Consider the following 17,859-nt stretch of genomic DNA (forward strand, 5'->3'; position numbering starts at 1 on the left):
TCCTGGGGTCCCCTTCTTGGTCCTGGGGTATGATGTATAATCTACTTAAATGTGGATGTAAGTGTAGTGTAAGTGTCGTGCACCGCTGGAGGTAAGAAGTAGTGGAAGGAATGAGGACGTGAGTAAGTGTACCTGTGGATGAGTGTTTAGGAGCGTGCACTGTATTCGGGCACACGCTCCGAGCAGCCGGTGTGCCGCCACAGAGTTGTCTGACAAACCTTTTGCCCTTTTAGGGGATGTTTTCCGTACTCCGTGTTGGTTTTTTTCTTCTCATCAAGGGACATTTGGTCCAACCGGCACACGAGTGCCTTCCTCAGAAAGTGAAAGTTTACTTAGAGGACGTTACGACAGGCCGTTAACGTCACAGGCAGGGGAAGAAAGGAGCGCTTAATTTGCTGACCTGTCAGGGCAGTCTGCCCTCTTTGGGGTCTTTTGTAAATGATCAGCTATCTGAGCTATTTTTACTGTGGATGTAATTTCCTCACATAGGTCTGATAAATATGGCACAGATAAACAATACAGCAGAGATCATGTGGCCTTTTGGGGGGAGGCCCCCACCCTGACATACAAGATGAGACATAGTGAAAAAGTAGAAGATGACAAACGACTTCTTTATGCTTGCTAATCAGCAAATCAACTGCAAAAACTTGGAATTGATCTTTAAATTGGTGCCTTGGTCTGAACTGAACGCCTGAAGTCAAAAGTTGCATAACATTCATAAGTTGCATAACGTCTTAGAAGCATGCAGACGCAGGCATGTAGGCCCCTTTCCAGACATCTATTTTTGTACTTGTACCTTCAATAAGTAGCAGCTGTGTATTCTTGCTGATATTCATCCCGCAGTAAAGCTTGGCAGGGTTGTTTTGTTGCATCGTCCTGAAGTCAGGAAGTAGCGTGCAACTCAGGACCACCAGGATCCATCCACCTGGATGAAGTGGATGAAGGGGAATATTGTTCCGCTTACCGGCGTGGGTGCTTCCTGGGCTCCTGGGCTCCATGTGCAGCAGCCCGGCACAGTGCAGCGTACGTCAGAGTACGCCGTGTACTCTGCTATTATCACTCATCAATGATTTCATCATGTGACCCATCAAAGGGCACACGGTGCTCTCTTTGTGACTGGGAGCATAAATGTTTTGAAGCGGGTGGCCTGAGATGATGGGATCGCATCATCGAGGAGGCGATAGGCTCGATACAAAGGGTGGTATCACTGTCGGATCAAAACTAGCGATGCAATTGATATTTGTCACTTCTCTTCTCTTGTGGCTATTGTTATATTTCTAATGATGCTTATAGACTGAGGAAGCAGTATCTGCGGATATTCACCTTGGGATTCATGTGATTTGATGTTCCTTTCCAAATGTTTCCACTGAGGGTCAAATGCAATTAAAGGATGCAGGGGAACTTTGATATTCTTGACTTTAATTGATTTTTTGTTTTAAATGAGACTATGCTAAAAGCGCTCCAATATATTTCTATAAGAATTATTAGTGTGAAATTTTCATTTACCAATAATTAATATTTCAATGTTTGTAAAGTCCCATGTTTAATTTGATACAATATTCCCATCGGAGAAATGGGCCACATAAGACCCCGGGGTCACAGGTTGTAGAGCCCTGTGTTAACACACCCAGTGAAAAGGTTATGTACAGTATGTACGGGTGTTGCTTGTTCTGCAAATTGTTCAACCTCCAGTCCAGTCATTTATTGACTTGTTTTACTGGTGTAGTCACGGTTTCTTTTTAACCGTCAAAGGTTAGTGAGGAACTTTGGCAAGGCCGCCCAGTGTTTCTTATCGACTGCTTTAAAAGGGGGGGCACGACTTTGCGGGATGCGTTCAATGATGCCACACTAACTCGTCTTCGTCCGAACCAGAGTGTTATACTATTTAGCTGTGTATTTGAAATAACTTTATACAACAACATTAGTTTGGTGGAAGCTGTTTGATTTATGTTTTAGTTTCATAAAGGGAAGCAAGCGACAAACGTTTAAACATCTTTATCACCATTTGAAAGTACCTTCAGCACATTTAAATAGTTTTTTTTGTTTGGTTTGCTTTTAAAATTTTTATTTTGCAAAAAACCCCAACAGCAACAAAGAAAAAGAAATACACGTTAAAAACCGCAGTTCGTTACATTTTATAACGTTTTAGGTTGTGTGATCTTGAACGCCTCCCTCGTCGGGGACCGGTCTGTAAATAAGGAACAGGTTGAGCTTGCAAAGTTCCTCACTTAGCAGGTTGAGACTTTTCGAGGTGATGGCTGGCATCGTTTGGACGCGGTGTGTCAACTGGACCTTCATGAAAGCTCTTAAAGGCACCCGAATCCCGACAGCTCGTCCGTTTTACCGGGCAACGTCGACCCGGATGGCCGGCGTCCTCACGGTAAATATTGTTGCATTTGACCGCCGCCCTTCGCCGACTCCACACTCGGTGGGTGTATTTCATTCAACCAAGTAAATATGTTTGATTTGTATGACTTTTTTGTGAGCAGAGTGGTCGGACAGCAATGGTGGTGGGACTGCCCGCGCTCTCCTGCCTGCTGTATGGATCTGTATGGATCCACAAGGTGCGGACCTCTGCTGTGGTCCTGGCGCTAGAACAAGGTAAACATTCCAGTCTGTGACTTCCATTCAAGTTTGAGGCGGTGAAACATGTTTTTTTCTCCTGTGAATAGAGGAGGTTTTGGAGCAGGCGGACTACCTTTACAGCTGTGCCGAGACAGAGAAACTCTACCAGCTTCTACTGCAGCACAAGCACAGGTGAGGACCACCTGATTCTCTGGTGGACGTTCATCTGAAGAACACCTCAAACCGCAGCAATACACTCTCTCTCTCTCTCTCTCACACACACACACACGCACACAGACGGTCATGTTTCATGTGACATCCGGGCATGAGATGAAGATGATATCACATCCTAAATGTTTGTCCATTCACATGCACGCCGTGTCAACGTGCACAGCGATAACGCCGAGTTCCTGTGGCGGCTGGCCCGAGCGTCACGTGACATGTCGGTACTCCCTGACACGGGTGCGGGAAGGAAGCAGCAGTTGATGTACGAGGCCTTCGAATACGCCAAAAAAGCTCTGGAGAAAGACGACACGTGTTTCGCAGCACACAAGGCAAGGAGACTGGACCTCTCCACCTTTTATTTTGGACCTGAATGAGGACGTGGTGTAAAGATGTTCCATCCCACAGTGGTACGCCATATGCATCAGCGATGTGGGGGATTACGAGGGCGTCAAGGTGAAAATTGGAAATTCCTACATCATACGAGAACATCTGGAGGTGAGAGACATGTCGGGGGAACATGTTCCATGCCCGCATTCTAATCCTCTTTCGCTGTATTCTGCTCCCAGCGAGCCCTGCAGCTCAATCCCAAAGATGCCACGTCGTTACACATCCTGGGATACTGGTGAGGCTCTTTTCTAATTGGCTGGCTGGACTCACCTTCAACTCACCTTCAACTCACCTTGTACTCAGAAACATTCTCTAAGTGACGCTTGTCAGCAGCAGCTTTTATGGTGCAATCACACTTTTATTTTGAAAGGTGAACGAGTTCAAGCAGGAACACCCATCCTGTCTTCTCTACACATGATTAAGACTTCTAATAATAACAATCAAATATGATGGAATAGTAATAATATAGTATATGATATAGTCTAGTAATAATCTATGATGGAATATTAATGTACAGTCTGTGATGTAGTCTTAGTAATCATGTCCATGATGTACTTGGAGGTGTTTTGCTTTTGCCGAGCTGCCGTGGTACCAACGCAAGGTGGCGGCGGTGATCTTTGCGTGTCCTCCCACGTCCACGTACGAGGAGGTGAGTGTTGCGTTCAGGCGGCCGTGAGAAGTGACTTTCACAGACGTGTTTCTCCCGCCCCCTTAAAGGCTTTGCAGTTCTTCTTGCAAGCTGAGCAGGGTGAGTAAGACCTGAATTGACGTTTTGTGTTGCCGGCAAAGCGTGAACGTTCCTGTGTTTTTGTCTTCCAAGTGGATCCCAACTTCTACAGCAAAAACCTGCTGATGCTGGGGAAGACCTACATGGCTCTGAAGGACGAGCGGCAGGCTGTGCTGTGGTTGGAGAAAGCTAAAGATTACCCCGTGCACACGCTGGAAGACAAGGAGGTACATGGAAATACACATCACCATGCCTGACCTGACGATGAGGATCTACTGGTCCTCGTGTTCCACATGAGAAGATGTCAGGTGCGTTTGTGTTTGTTGCATTCAGGTCCACAAAGAAGCTGTTGACCTCTTAAAGAAGTTCAGATGAAGCTTTGATGGGACCTCTAGGACTTGAACTTGATGTCATTCCTGCCTTGACGACACATGTCCAAACATCTCCAGCTTTCCACCGTCGTGTCACATTTCTACAACGTAAAAGCCCAGTCATGCCAGGGGGCGGGGTCATTCACATATTTATTTCTCTCTCGTCTTCAAATGGCTCAAGCTCATAATATACAAAGGCCCTTCTGTACAGTGGTGGCTGTTTACATGGCAATATACACCCAATGTTAAACTGGGGGGGTCAATGCAGCCCCCGCCCCCACCCCCGAAACGCTCTGTGATGTGACAACAAGGAAAGGGTGGCTCTTGTACTTGGTCATCGTGGTATAAAGTATGTAATCATGGAGTGAAGTATGTCATGTAGTTTGTACGATGGAGAGTATGTTCATCCACAGGAAGTACACCTTTGATCCAATGTACCGTCCGTGTCATCATCCCTTCCTTCCTTCCTTGACTGGAAGCCGTTTTGCTTTTACAGTGGAAGTCCCTAATGTCAGCAACGTGGTGATTCAACCATTAATCACTGATTAATCCATTATCCACTTAATCAACCACAAATTTGGTATTTGAGTCATCTTTATTTGAAAAAGTAAATATCCTGCCTACCCAGCCTCTGTAATGCAAGTCTTTCTTTCCTGCGTCATGCATGAAAGCAGCCATGATGGTTGGCGTTTTAGGGAGAGGAGATACCAGCTATGACTTTGGATAACAGTGATGGCCGTTTTGCCTCTTCTGTATCGGATATGTTACCAAGCGTCCATATTGATTTGGTAAGAGCCTTCCTTCATCCAAGGAAGAACATGCTGAGCATTCACACCAAACGTCTGGAGGACTGTAAACCTTCCCAAGACTTTTTCACATCCACCGCTACGTTGTAAAGGCCTTCAAGACCCGAGACCATCCTCTAATTCAGCACAGGGGTCGGTCATGGAGGAAATGAGAGCAGCCTCGTTTCTTCAGGTTATTCATCCATTAGTGGCAGGTATGTTTGGACAGATGACGCCTCGCTGCAGCACGCGCACCTCGTCACCTCTCTCAGATACCTTCAACATGTCCCAGGAAGTGTTCTGTCCTCCATTCCTTCGTCTGCTGGGAAGGGATGAGAATGACGAGCTGGCACGTGCGTGTGTGTGTGGGGGGCTGGGGGGGCACAGCAGTCTTATCATCTGAGGTAGCCATGCAAGCGCAAACAAAATACTTGGAAAAGGAACGAGTGGATAAAAGAGGAAGCTTTTCCCAAAAGGAAATAGAAATCAACACTCCCTTGTAAAATACTTTTATCTGATGTAAAAGGCTGACAATCATTTGGATCAACACAATTTCATTCCGACTAAAGTAACGGGGTTGCACCCCCCACCCCCCAGGCTGTCCAATCACATTCAATAAACCATCAATAAGGATAGGCATTCTGTGCATTAGCGGATTCCCACCGGTAGGGGCGCTGTTGATGGTGGGCTCGGTATATTGTAAAAGCTACAATTTATTAATAAGCTATTTATTGATATGATACTAATTCGGTGGACACACACACACAATCTTTCAAATCACGTGAAAGTGCAGATTATTCTTCAAACGAGAATATCGATCAATCAAAGCAGATTTATGATTGCCAATATTGACTTTTCATGCTAGCGTTTTCTAAGCGGAAGTAAACATGACCCCGCCTTCCTGTTGGTGGGACTCGCCCATCCATCAAAGCTGGTTGGTTCGGGGGGGGGGGGGTAATGTAAGCCAACACTGCCATCTCGTGGCCAAAAGATGCAACTTGGCATATGACACCGGGGGTGCAACTACGTTACTTTCTCATGTTTCTGATTTTTGTTGTAATATATATCCGCTCTTGCTTTTATGGGCAAAGGTAGTATTTTACAGGGAGCTTTGACTTTATCTTGTTTATCCTGGGGGGGGGGGGGGGTAGCTTGTGAGCGTGTCAGGCACCAGAATCCTCCACTCTCCGCTTTTAAAGCTCTATAGAACTAGAGCTAGAAGTCTTTGTAAAGGCCGTCCATCTTTCAAATATCCATGATTTCTGTGGTGAAACAGAAAGAAGGGCCGGGATGCTTGCATATTTCCAGAGAGGGTCTGGTAAAACGGGATTTGGTTTCAAAGGCTAAAATAGCTTATATACATCGGTGGCTATCTTGTGCAATTATTGGATTGATTTGGGTGGAACACATCAGTGACGGCCAGGAGGAGGGCCAACTCGCTCTACTCTTGGCCGAATCCTTCCGTTTCCTCGATGGCGAAGAGGAGCTTCTCTTTGAGCTGCTCAAAGCTTTTGTAGGGGGGCAGGTCCAGACGGTTGAAGCTGCAGACAGACAGACAGACAGACAGACAAGGGTCCAAACCAGTCAGGAGCAGCGTACCGTGATTGGCCCTCGGATACAGTCTGTGGCTTATTCATCCATCAGGCGTCCGCCCTTCAAGGTTCCACTGTATCCTCCACAGGAAGAATCCACTCACCATGTGTGGCTTCTGGGGAGCCATGTTTCCTTTCCCACCTTCTCAATGCAGAACTTCTGAGGCCCGTTGCTTCCTACAGAGGAAACCAAAAGCTTAGCGAGGAGACAAAGGAAGTGTGTAATTAGCGAGCGGGAAGTGCGTGTCCCCGGCTGACCCATGAGCTCAGCGAAGCCGCCGAGAGGAAGCCTGCAGGTTCCAGTGACGAACTGCATGAGGCGCAGACGCACTTCGTTGTCCACTTCTTTCACCAGCTGCCGGCGAGGAAGGAAGAGAAGACGCAAACATCACTTGGACTCAATGCAACAGCAACACTGATAGCCCCATGCTTCTCCATCTGGTCCACAATCGCCAGAAGACAAGAACTACTCCATGGGCAGGACTCCCAACGTTGGAGGCCGAGCACTGTTTTAGCGTTCCTGAGCATCAGCAAAGGAAGATGTTGTGGATTTTGGACTTGGGAAGGTGTGTGACGGTACCTGCCAGAACCAGATGATCTGTTTGCTGTTCCTGGTGTAGTGGCGATACACGGTGTTCCTCTGCCAGTCCTGCAGGTCAACCTCTTGCATGCCACACAGCATCACCTGGGGCACACGTGCAACGCATGAATGACAAGGGCGACACGAAACAGCGACCAAAAGGGAAGCCGGGGACTGGCTGTGTTTGCCAAGGGCTGGTGGAGCGTAACAACGTGCTTCATATGCAGCTGACATGATGGAGGTGGAGCCTGTGTCCCATTCTGTGCCGTCTTGGCTAACTGTTTTTCCATGTTTACAACACACAGCAAAGACAAAGCCATGCCTCCCATCAGGATTGTGGATGATTTAAAGTGAGCAAGGATTTTGCAGGCTGCTAATATTATTATTATTATTATTATACAGCACCAGTCACGAGTGTTTATACAGCATTTGCTTGTCCAAGTAGGACATCTGGAGTTAGGGCTCCAGTTCCAGAAGAGAAGACTATGGATGAATCCAGAATGCTAAGAAGTTAGAAACAAGTCCAGTGGAGGACGTGGAGGATTATGAGGGCGCGGCCCAATCAGGAAAAGTAATGGCGCTTACCTCCAGCTCCTTTTCGTCAAAATACTGCAGCCACTGAAGCGGCACCACCTCATTAAAACCGTCCAGGAAGGCTTTGGTTTGACCTTCAACGCCACGGGAGAACCTCCACTCGGCCATTAAACTGCAAGCCACATGTCACACGTCACATGTCACATCACACGAGAGGATGCATTCCTGCAGCCAAAGAGGAGCTAGGGTCTGGACCTGATGTACTCTTCCTTGTTCTCCTCCGTAACCAAGACATTGGCGCCGTCGGCTTTCAGGTCATGGGAGGTGATTTTCCCCAAGATTTCCATGTCCACTGAGAAGTACATCTCCAGACCACACTCCTCGATGTTGTTGTCCCTGGGGAGGAAGAGACTGAGCATCAAGCATGACCAATGGAAACACAAACACGTCAGCAGATGCACGCTAGCTTTTCTTCTCAAGACCGATGTGGTACCTGGAACCTTTATTTATTTAGATGTGGAGGTAAGAAGGACTGGAAGAAGTCCTAAGGAAACATCATGACACTACTATCAGGAGAAGCAGAGTATGGTTTGTCTGGAATTTGATGTCTGCAATGACAGCTCCATTGATAATAGCATGGTTTGTGGCAGCCAAGCTCCTGGTGCACTGTATTCGGGCACACACGCCGAGCAGCCGGTGTGACGCCACAGCCCTCTTCAAACACTGGCCTGGTAATTATTCTGTTTATTTGTAAACCTGCAGTCAATCTACTAAGCGAAACCTTGACGGTCACCCATTGTCATTTTCTGCCAGAGACAATACTCACCTGATCCATATGAGGGAGTTGTAGAACTCGGGGTCAATGGACTCCAAGTCCTTGAGGAGGAGCTTCTTGTTGAGCATGCGTTTGTAGAAGGGGAGGGAGAAGCCGGTGTCGATGAACTTTCCATGGAAAAGTGCCTGAGACGGGAAAAAGCCAATAGAGCACCTGGTACTTTTGATTCACACTACCAACACTCAAGGCTAACGTGGAAATGATTGATGACACGGCCTTGACTAACTCATGGTTCAATGTTCAGCGTGTCGAGCAGCCATGTTCCCGTCCATGGGGAAATATTCCTAGCAGCTCTTTATGCTCCCACATATTTACTTTTGCTGCTTCAGGCATGTGAGCCGAGTGTCTGTTGGAAGACGTCCTGTGGTACACGCAGCCATGAGGGAATCGTCAATGACGCCAACCTTTCCTTTTTATAGTAGTTCTTAATCCCGCTACGTTGTACATCAGCCATGTGATGAGGATTGGTTTTGCGTGCGTACCATGGCAATAAATCGTCCGATGAAGCAGAAGTAGGAAAGGTGGTCCGGGTTGATGGCAGAGGCCGGGTTGATCTGCAGACAGTAGTTGCTCTTGCCAGCGTACTCAAACAGGCAGTACATGGGGTTCAACACTTCATGGGACAACAGGAAGAACCACTCCCTGAACAGGAGAAGGCACAAAGCAAATAGCATCATCGTCTAGGACGGATGGAATGTACGTTTACGTCCCTTCTGCTCTGCAGTCATGCTAAGCTACAGCATGCGTCAAGTCCTACGGCCGCCGGTCCAGGCTCTCACGGTGTGGCTAGTCTTGCCATGGCCGCTGCACGTCTCCACCATCCATTCATCTCAGGATGTGTGGCTGATACTTAGGCATAAGGATATTATTATTATTATTATTATGATCATAGCATTACCGTGCTAAGCCTCCATAGTCAAGACCCTCCTCCCCTCTGAAGATGACGTAAAGTCTCCGCCTCAAGTCGTACGGTTTCAGGGCCATGATCTACAAGCACACACACACACACACACACACAGCGTTGGTGACACGGTTACTGAGCATGTGTGTGTTCACAATGCTGGACAGTAGCACTTGTAGTACTACAGCAGTACTAGTATGCATTGACCTGCTGGAAGGAGTCCTCAAACAGCGTCTGTCTGGAGACGGTGATCTTCACGTGGCTCGGGAGAGCATTGGACTGACAAACAAAATGAGAGGACGTTTCATTAGGATGAGGTTTTGTCTGACGTGGGAAAATACGGAGAGGAAGACTAACTTGGCACAAGTAGCGAAAATGTGCTAGTTTCCATCGGAAGCTGCGCTCATACGCAATCTGTGGGCCTTTGGTGCTGAACAACGAAAACCATGGAAAAAGTTAGTATGGATCCAGAAAATGGTTGTGTAACATGCTCCTCAAGGAGATGGCCGACGTTACAGCCTGGCCATTCCGGCAACATCCTTCATGAGCTTCTCATGGAAGATGATGGCCTTGGTGCCTTTGGAAGGAGTTCTTACACAGAAGACTTTCCGGTGCGGGGATCACTGAACGTGGTGGTTCTGGTGTTGTGATCTACAAAGTATCGAACCCCTTCCCTTGTGTAGCGGATCTCCCAGCCCTCGGGGAGGGGGTCTTCATTCTGGAGCCTGAAACAAACACAAAGTAGAGACACCCTTACTGAAAGTCCATATTTGGACCTGGACATCCAGCTGGTGATCAAACAAAACAACACGTTGGAACTAAATAGGAATTGATGGAAACAACTGCGGGGGTGCTGGAGCCTATCCCAGCTGTCTTGGTAGTGTCAGTCTATGTGATGGATGTCTTATTTTCACTGATTATTCATACTATGTTGTCAAACAATAGGGGTGTTACTTTACATCTAATCATGTTCAAAACCAGATGTAGAAGATTGTCAACAGGTTCTGTTTGCATTAACTACAAGCATAATCTATGTATTAATACGGAATCATAAATTCATGTATCGCGGTCGGGTCTGGAACCAGCGACCCAGCACAAAGAGGGATTACTGGACTTTATGAAAGTACATGGAGACGTGAACACAGGCTTCACTAGTCCGTGTGCAGATAACGTCTGATGAACGCTTTGGTATCCAGGTTCATGATGGGAACCTGGGAACAGATGACCTCATTCCCTGTGGGAACAAGGTATCAAACAACGACAATAGTGTTGAATCCACGGTGATCGTTTTGGCTGATCTCACCCTTGAGTTCGGGGGTCTTCCCACTGTGTTGTCTTGGTGTTGTGGTTGACAAAATACACTCTGTCATTGGAGTCCACACGCCTCTCTGGAAATGATCCAAACAACAAAAGCCGTGAGTATCCAAAAGGGACGCGACAATCTCATTTGTAGACATCAATGAAGGGGGAAGCAACGTTTCAACAGACTGATGATGCATTGCCAATCGCCGACATTCAAACAAAGTAACATAGCGCCACATAGTATATCATATATATAGACACACACACACACACACACACACACACACACACACTACTTTTGGCCTTCACTCACCCCAACCGGGAGGAAGCGGGCCAAGAGGATCATTCTCAGCCGACATCATGGATGCCTGAAAGGGAGGGATGTACACATACTATTTACTGCAGTTTAGATGTTATTACTGCATTTTCTACATCCCTGTTGAGTAAGGTTGAGTAATGACGGAAATGGAAGCTACTATCAATAAAAGCGTCTCACGGAGTAGAGGTATCTCTGGTTAAACTGGTGCATGGCTCCCTGCAGCTGGCTGCGTTGGCTCTGCCACTGTTCAAAATTGCGGACCGACTCCATTGTGGGGCGCTGCCACGTGGTGGTGCGGGTGTTGTGGTCCACGTAATAGATCCTGCCCCGGTCATCTACTCGGCGCTCCCATCTAATCCAGAGAGAGAGATTTGAGTCTTTCAAGTACTTGTTCCCCTCTGTGGGCAACATATTCCATGTCCCAATGGTTCTAGTGTTGCAGTGATACACACACAGTACAATCTTAAACGTGCTGGATCCAATGGAGTGGGAAAAAAAGAAGCTGGCTGATGAGGCTTACCCTGGTGGCAGTGGCTGTGGCCTTTCCCAGGTAGTGGTCCTGGTGTTGTGGTCTACATAGTATGTTCTCCCATGTGGGTCTTTCCTCTGCTCCCACCTGAGAGGCACAACATGGTCAACGTTGCCAAGAAGAAGCAACGTTACTGTGCAAAAGATGCAGTCTAAAGCACTAAATGCTATTATCCTATTATGGCTGGAGGATATGATGATGATAGATAGAACATCATGGATGACACTGTACAGTTGGGACTAGAATAGGAGCAAATAGATGCAGTGGAGGTGTCATTTTTACCCAGGTGGAAGAGGGTCTGAGGCCCCCCCGGCAGGCACCTGTTGTCTGGGTTTGGCTCCGTCCGGTACGGTTGCAGCGCTACTATTGCTCCCACTGGCAGGCGACACGTTGGTTTCTCCCAGTGCTGGGGGGGAGGACAAGGATGACACTGACGTTGTTGAGGCGCTGCCGCCCTGTGCTGAGGAGGCGAGTGCGGAGGCGGGGGTGGCGGCGGCCGCAGCGCCGTCACTCGGCTTGGCGGCGGAAGAGGAGGCTGGATCTTGTGTGCTGGCAGACGGCGGCTGAGAGGCGACATTTGGCCCCATCTCAGAGTCGGGCTGGAGGGCGTCCTCGTGGTTTTCCGTTTGAGGCAACACATCTTCGGTTGTGTCGCTGGACTCCCCGTTGACTGCAGCTGGGAAGGATGAATGTTGGAACACTTCATACAAGTCATCCACCATGCCCATGTTTCATGTTGCCAAGGTAACAGAGTTTTGGGGGCACTCACATCCAGACCAGTTCAACTGTAGCGGATACTACAATGTATGAACTCAGCAGAAGTAGTATGTGCGTACAGCACATTTTACAGCCATTAAATATTGCAGTATCGTTCAGTACAAAGTGAGCATACTCACGAGTCCTACTGGCTGCATCACTGACTGCGGCTTGGTGGCTTGGGGTGGAGCTGGGCGTGATGTCGCCATTGACGACGTGTCCTAGAGACGGGCTACAGGAACTGGAAGGGACCCGACTATCCACACCGTTAGAGGCCGAACAGGAACCTGAGCGCAGGCCCGAGTCTGTCCCATTCACTGTGCTGGAGGTGGAACATCATGAGCACTTGTCAGTAGTAGCCCTTTAGCCATTTGTATACATACACACACTCAGCACTATCCTGCTAAGTGTTAGCATGCCAACATTAGCATAGCAACCTTTTTTGTTTTAGTTGAAAATATATATATCCATTTAAGAAATAAAACACTCCACTATCTAAATAATTCAACCAATTGCTCCTTCATGACTTAGTCAAATGTTTGATTTTTTTTCTTTAAACAAGCAAAAATATGTTTTATTCGATTAATCGAGAAAAATTTTGGTAGCATTCTCGATTACTAAAATATTCGATACCTGCAGCCCTAATTAGCATAGTAGCCTTTGAGCCCAAAGAATGATTTGCGTGAGGAGATTTTTAAAGAGCACATTTTACCTGTTGGCAGCCCTTGTAGACGAGGAAGAGGAGCCTCCATTTTCATGGATGGCATCACCATTCTGTTGGACTTCTGGAAAGAGTGGAGGATATTAAGACAAATAGAAGACGGGAGTGAGTGAATAAGGTCATCAGTCCCGCTTGAGGTGCTAAATAAAGCCCAGCCATTGTTGTGATGATGATGATGATGATGATGATTCAAGTGCGAGTGCATCCCGAGTGTGAAGTGTGAATGTGGTGAGCCCTGGAGAGGTTGAGCAGTTTTATCAGAAGTGAAAAAGCATGACAAAAGGCAAGAGAGGAAGGGCACCGACGGATGGGTCCTGCTGCGACACGCTGGCTGCTTGTTAAAACATGTGGTATGGAATTCACGCTCATGAAGTCCCCTTTCCCGCGGGTTTCCCAAATGACTTCTACTGACTTGCTCCCCAACTTAAACGTACTCTTCCCAAAGTAGATGACAACACGAACGCTGCTTAGCTTACTGGTGCCATTGGGTGCATTTCCATTGGTTAGTGGTGCCTGGTCCTCTGGGTCACCGTCGGTGAGTCCGTCTAGGTAGATGGTCAGCTCCCCTGCAGGCACCACAACTCCCTTGTGATCCACACTCAGCTTCAGCACCTCCTTGACATTGTCCACTGAGAAACAAAATCCCATGCTGTATGTATACTGCATATTATGATCCATCTCCCAATCAGGAGGTGACGCTGCTGCGTGCCTCGTCATCTTACATTTCCTGTCATGCTGCTCCAAGGCTTGCACCAGGTCCAGCGTGGCTCTGCCCAGGAGAGCATCTGCTTTCAGGGTGTGGTGACTCCATACTTTGAAGTCCACTTGGCTCTGCGGTGTTACATTCCTGGCGGTTCAGGAGCACGGTAGAAGAAAGGTTATATATAGCATTTGCAGGATTGACTTACATCAGAAGAACTCCTTTGAAAGTTTCAAATATAAGAATAATTCTTCCAAGATTAGGAGCGTGAAGAAGGCAAATGTCAGCATGTCTGTGGTACCCTTGCATAGTGACTAGTTGTGGACGTACTACGTGAAATGCCACGTCCAATGTACGACAATGCTGACACCCGTGTACCATCAGAGGTGGAAACGTTGCTTCTTACAGAGTTAACCTTTCATCCCATTTGGGACTGGAGGAGCTGTGGGACTTGGCTGTGCGGCGCGACTCCCCGTCTACCGTCACCTCCACGTAGATGGCCACTCCAAACAAGCTCTTCTTCCTCTTGATTTTGGCACAGGAAACTGGTGAAGAAAAACACACACACGGTTGAAGGATAAGATGTCAGTCACAGTCCTTATGTGAGACATGACCACGTCTGGCTCTTTTCTGTGCGTTCGAAAGATATAAAAACAAGTAAAACAAAACTTTTTTTGGAATGTTGCCCATCATTCCCAATCCTTATGTGAAACATGGACACATGTAGAGGGTTTCTTTAGAGGGATCCATAGTAGAACTAGGTGTCTCCCCATGACAGCATTGTAAGCTCGCTGAAATTAACTCCTTTTCTTGTGTCAGAATGCACCGGAAAGCGAAAGATGAGAACATGAATGCTGCTTAGCTTACTGGTGCCATGTGGTGCATTTCATTGTTCATGTTTCACGTAAGGGTCGTGCGTGAAAGACGTGCAGTTCCCCTTTAAGGGGACACAGTCAAAGCTTTTCAAGGTAGCGATGACTCCAACAGATACAAATGGTTTACCCCCAATGAATAAGTATTCAATAACACGGTTGTTGGCAATTAAGGCAAAGTGTATCCCTGTGTCAGTAGATGCTAAAACCAAAGTAGACATATAGAATGTATGAGGAAACGTGTACCATCCAGTCACGGTGCAGTCACGCAGTAATGTATGACCTCCCCACAAGCTGTATAACAAGGCACTTATTGAGTGCACGTATAGTATAGTATAGTATAGTATAGTATAGTATAGTATAGTATAGTATAGTATACTCAGCATAGCTTGGACCTACCAAGTGCATGGAGCTGTGATGTTCCTCCGTGGTTAGGGCTCGACTCTCCTCTGAGCGAGGCTGTGGCCATGTCCTACACCACACTGGGGAACCTTCACACACACACACACGCCACACTGACAACAGGGTACATGTACTGCACATTCTCCTCACCTCCCTAAGAGTGTAGTCCAACTCTGCAACTGTATTGCATTGCATTGGATAACCGCTAACGTTCATCAAAGTTAACCCTAGCATGGCCCCCACAATCCACTTGCATCAGCGAAGTAAAGCACAGCCATAGAGCATTGTGGGACATGTGAGCTCCCAAGTAGGGCTATAAAGGTAGCATGTTTAGCTAAAGAGTCATTCGGCTGTACCGTAACTGGCCAAGGTGTCCTGTTGGGATACAGTGACATACTCACAATCGCTGTATATGACTTGATGCTCCGGATCAACCCACGCCGTGTCCCATGGTTGGTCTAAAACAGAAAGAAGGCATTTTTAAATCCACCCAATCTGCTCAATGCACAGATGAGCAAAACTATGATGAGCAAAACATATGCGCATTGAAGCTCATTTGACATTTAAGCTAAAATACAAACACAGTGTGAGGCATTAAAAGATGTTGACTTGATGTAGTATTCAACACAGACCACTAGGTGTCACTCGTATCACACACGGACTACAATCATCTCACAACAGGCACAACAACAACATAATAATCATAACCATAACACGAGCTACTACCAAACAAGCTACTGACCAAACAATATCACTGATGCCAGCTGCTGGTCCTACGGCAGACGGCAGGAAAGTGACCACACGTCCTTGCTATTGTTGGCACACGCACAAACAAACTATTATGTGTCCTAGCTTTTCCACCCTCTCTGGAAGGGACTACCTGCTCCTTCTGCCCCACTGATGCTTCCTCAATCCACAGGCCAGTATGTGTGTGTTAATTGGCCCTGGTATGAATGTACTCACTAACCCTAACACTAACACTCAATGACCTTTGGTAATAACCCTGCTCCAAAAAACAAAGTGATCTCCATTCCCACATTTGTCCTCTCCACTTTGCCCATTTCTTATTCCTATTAAGAAAGTCCTGTGCCAACAGTCCTCCTTCCGGGGCCTTCCATGAAGAACGCCGGAAATGTTCTTTAATGCAAAACAAGGAAATGAGGAGTCCAACAATGACGATGACTTTTTTAATATGATTAAAGTAAAACACTACAAAAATGTGTGTGTGAACAAAACCAAGCTAAGCTCGGTTTTAAGCAAAAATAAAAATAAATAATAATCACATCAAGAAATTCACACAATCTCTTAAATAGTGCAGCCCTTCTGTTGCACATGCGCAGTGTACACGACATCCTGTAAATAAGACAAATAAGATATGGCTATGTTTGTTGTTGAAAAGAACAAGGTACAGACACATTTTATATGAATTATACCCTTTCATTACTTCGGTTGTTTTGGGCGCTATATAAAACATACAATTTAAATGAAATTAAACCCATGTTGTGAACACTGGTGCTAACAGTCGTTTGCAATAGTTTGGACACAAATCAACTGACTGCTAACATCAACTCTCACTGTGGTTTTCATCTGTCAGCGTCTTTCCCAACACTCCGAGGGATCATTTTGCAAATGTGAACCGATGTTTGAAGCACCTTTGCCGTCCTATTGTTAGTAACTGTCAAATAAGGCGTGCTAACCACATAGTGGTCGGCAACGAAATATAATGTCACCCAGATAGCTCGCTAGTTAGCCACATAGCTCGCTAACGCTACATAAAAGCTGCTTCATTTTGCTCCCCTGTGATCAACTACATTAATCAATGGCTACCATTTGTAACCTACGTGGTGATGTGTATCAAGGTGACCAACTGAAAATATATCGTCATAATCGAAGAACAAAAGCCACAACTAATGGGTTAGCACACAGAGCTAATGTGACTTAAAGCCAGCCAACGTTACTTACGAGACAGCTAGCCGGCTTGGTAGCTAGCGTTAGCAGAGGTGCTAATGACTGGTCACGGTACGGCGACTCGAATGATTCGCTTGGATGTGGAGGTCAGTCTTTGACAGCAATAAGGACGCCGCAAGGCAGTCGTTTGGTAACTACGAGTCAAACGTAGACAGCAGCGTACCTCGCCCGTTTGTGTCTGAGCTCTCCCACACGCTGGGTCGGCGTCAAAGGCTCCTTATCGGCGCTGTTAAAAGGCCTCCGTCCGTCTGCTACGGTTCTTCCTCCATCCTCGTACACAACACACTAAAAGCTGCACAACGCGACACTCTCCATGCAGCAAAACACAGCGCTGTGTAATAGCGGCACACACAACGCGTAGCGGTCGCTGCAAAGCCTGCACAATATGGCCATGCGGAGATTACACAAACTCATGGACTTTTACCGTGCTCCACTCAACTTTGTGTGCGTGTGTGTGTGTGTGTGTGTTTTAATGCACACTTGCAGCTACTTGCCAGAGTAAACACTGAAAGATCAAACTACTACAAAATATAAGATTTTCTGCAAAACACACTGTAAACTTAAGAGACCCTCCATGATGTGCACCTACTAGAAAAGGACAGATTGATCCAGCCCATCAATAACAAGGGCAGTAGCAGTATCAAGTCCTGCTTACCATGTTTGGGTCTGATGGGGCCCCTGAGGCTGTGGGATGTCCCCCCACCTCCTAAACCCCGAAGTGTGCTACAAGCAGAAACTTAAAGAAAAATGGCCTTTTCTGCCATATTTGGGTCCAATAGGACCCCATT

At 46.9% G+C, this 17,859-nt stretch overlaps 3 protein-coding genes across 4 annotated transcripts in view; 2 read left to right on the forward strand and 1 right to left on the reverse strand.

Moving 5' to 3' along the window:
* The first annotated feature begins 2,076 nt into the window (after positions 1-2,076).
* rmdn1 (regulator of microtubule dynamics 1) lies at positions 2,077-5,159 on the forward strand. The gene is made up of 10 exons (XM_058059352.2): positions 2,077-2,380; positions 2,490-2,601; positions 2,673-2,757; positions 2,960-3,119; positions 3,196-3,285; positions 3,357-3,412; positions 3,739-3,826; positions 3,895-3,925; positions 3,998-4,131; positions 4,238-5,159. Exons 1-10 carry the CDS (start codon positions 2,255-2,257, stop codon positions 4,277-4,279), a joined length of 924 nt encoding a protein of 307 aa, XP_057915335.2. The 5' UTR covers positions 2,077-2,254; the 3' UTR covers positions 4,280-5,159.
* A 203-nt stretch (positions 5,160-5,362) lies between these two features.
* On the reverse strand, positions 5,363-17,515 carry LOC131108419 (NEDD4-like E3 ubiquitin-protein ligase WWP1). Of its 2 annotated transcripts, none has more exons than XM_058059335.2 (25): positions 17,235-17,515; positions 15,505-15,561; positions 15,101-15,192; positions 14,236-14,374; positions 13,852-13,976; positions 13,606-13,758; positions 13,121-13,193; positions 12,549-12,730; positions 11,935-12,328; positions 11,644-11,739; positions 11,301-11,475; positions 11,118-11,172; positions 10,806-10,890; positions 10,099-10,227; positions 9,860-9,932; positions 9,710-9,781; positions 9,500-9,588; positions 9,084-9,243; positions 8,593-8,726; positions 8,022-8,162; positions 7,818-7,938; positions 7,233-7,337; positions 6,911-7,007; positions 6,757-6,829; positions 5,363-6,601 (listed from the first exon to the last, which is right to left on the reverse strand). In XM_058059335.2, exons 3-25 carry the CDS (start codon positions 15,168-15,170, stop codon positions 6,502-6,504), a joined length of 2,841 nt encoding a protein of 946 aa, XP_057915318.2. In that variant the 5' UTR covers positions 15,171-15,192; positions 15,505-15,561; positions 17,235-17,515; the 3' UTR covers positions 5,363-6,501. The 2 variants fall into 2 exon arrangements, with proteins under 2 accessions (XP_057915318.2, XP_057915319.2); XM_058059336.2 differs by lacking the exon at positions 17,235-17,515 and adding an exon at positions 17,066-17,217.
* LOC131108418 (partitioning defective 3 homolog) overlaps positions 16,465-17,859 on the forward strand; it is a 183,159-nt gene continuing 181,764 nt past the window's right edge. Inside the window, exon 1 of the mRNA XM_058059327.2 lies at positions 16,465-16,508. The gene's annotated coding sequence lies outside the window, so the exon portion shown is untranslated. The remainder of the gene's footprint in view (positions 16,509-17,859) is intronic.

The sequence above is a fragment of the Doryrhamphus excisus genome, linkage group LG5, assembly GCF_037039965.1.
Source record: "Doryrhamphus excisus strain RoL-2023G ecotype Guam linkage group LG5, RoL_Dexc_Guam_v1.1, whole genome shotgun sequence".
NCBI lineage: Eukaryota > Metazoa > Chordata > Actinopteri > Syngnathiformes > Syngnathidae > Doryrhamphus > Doryrhamphus excisus.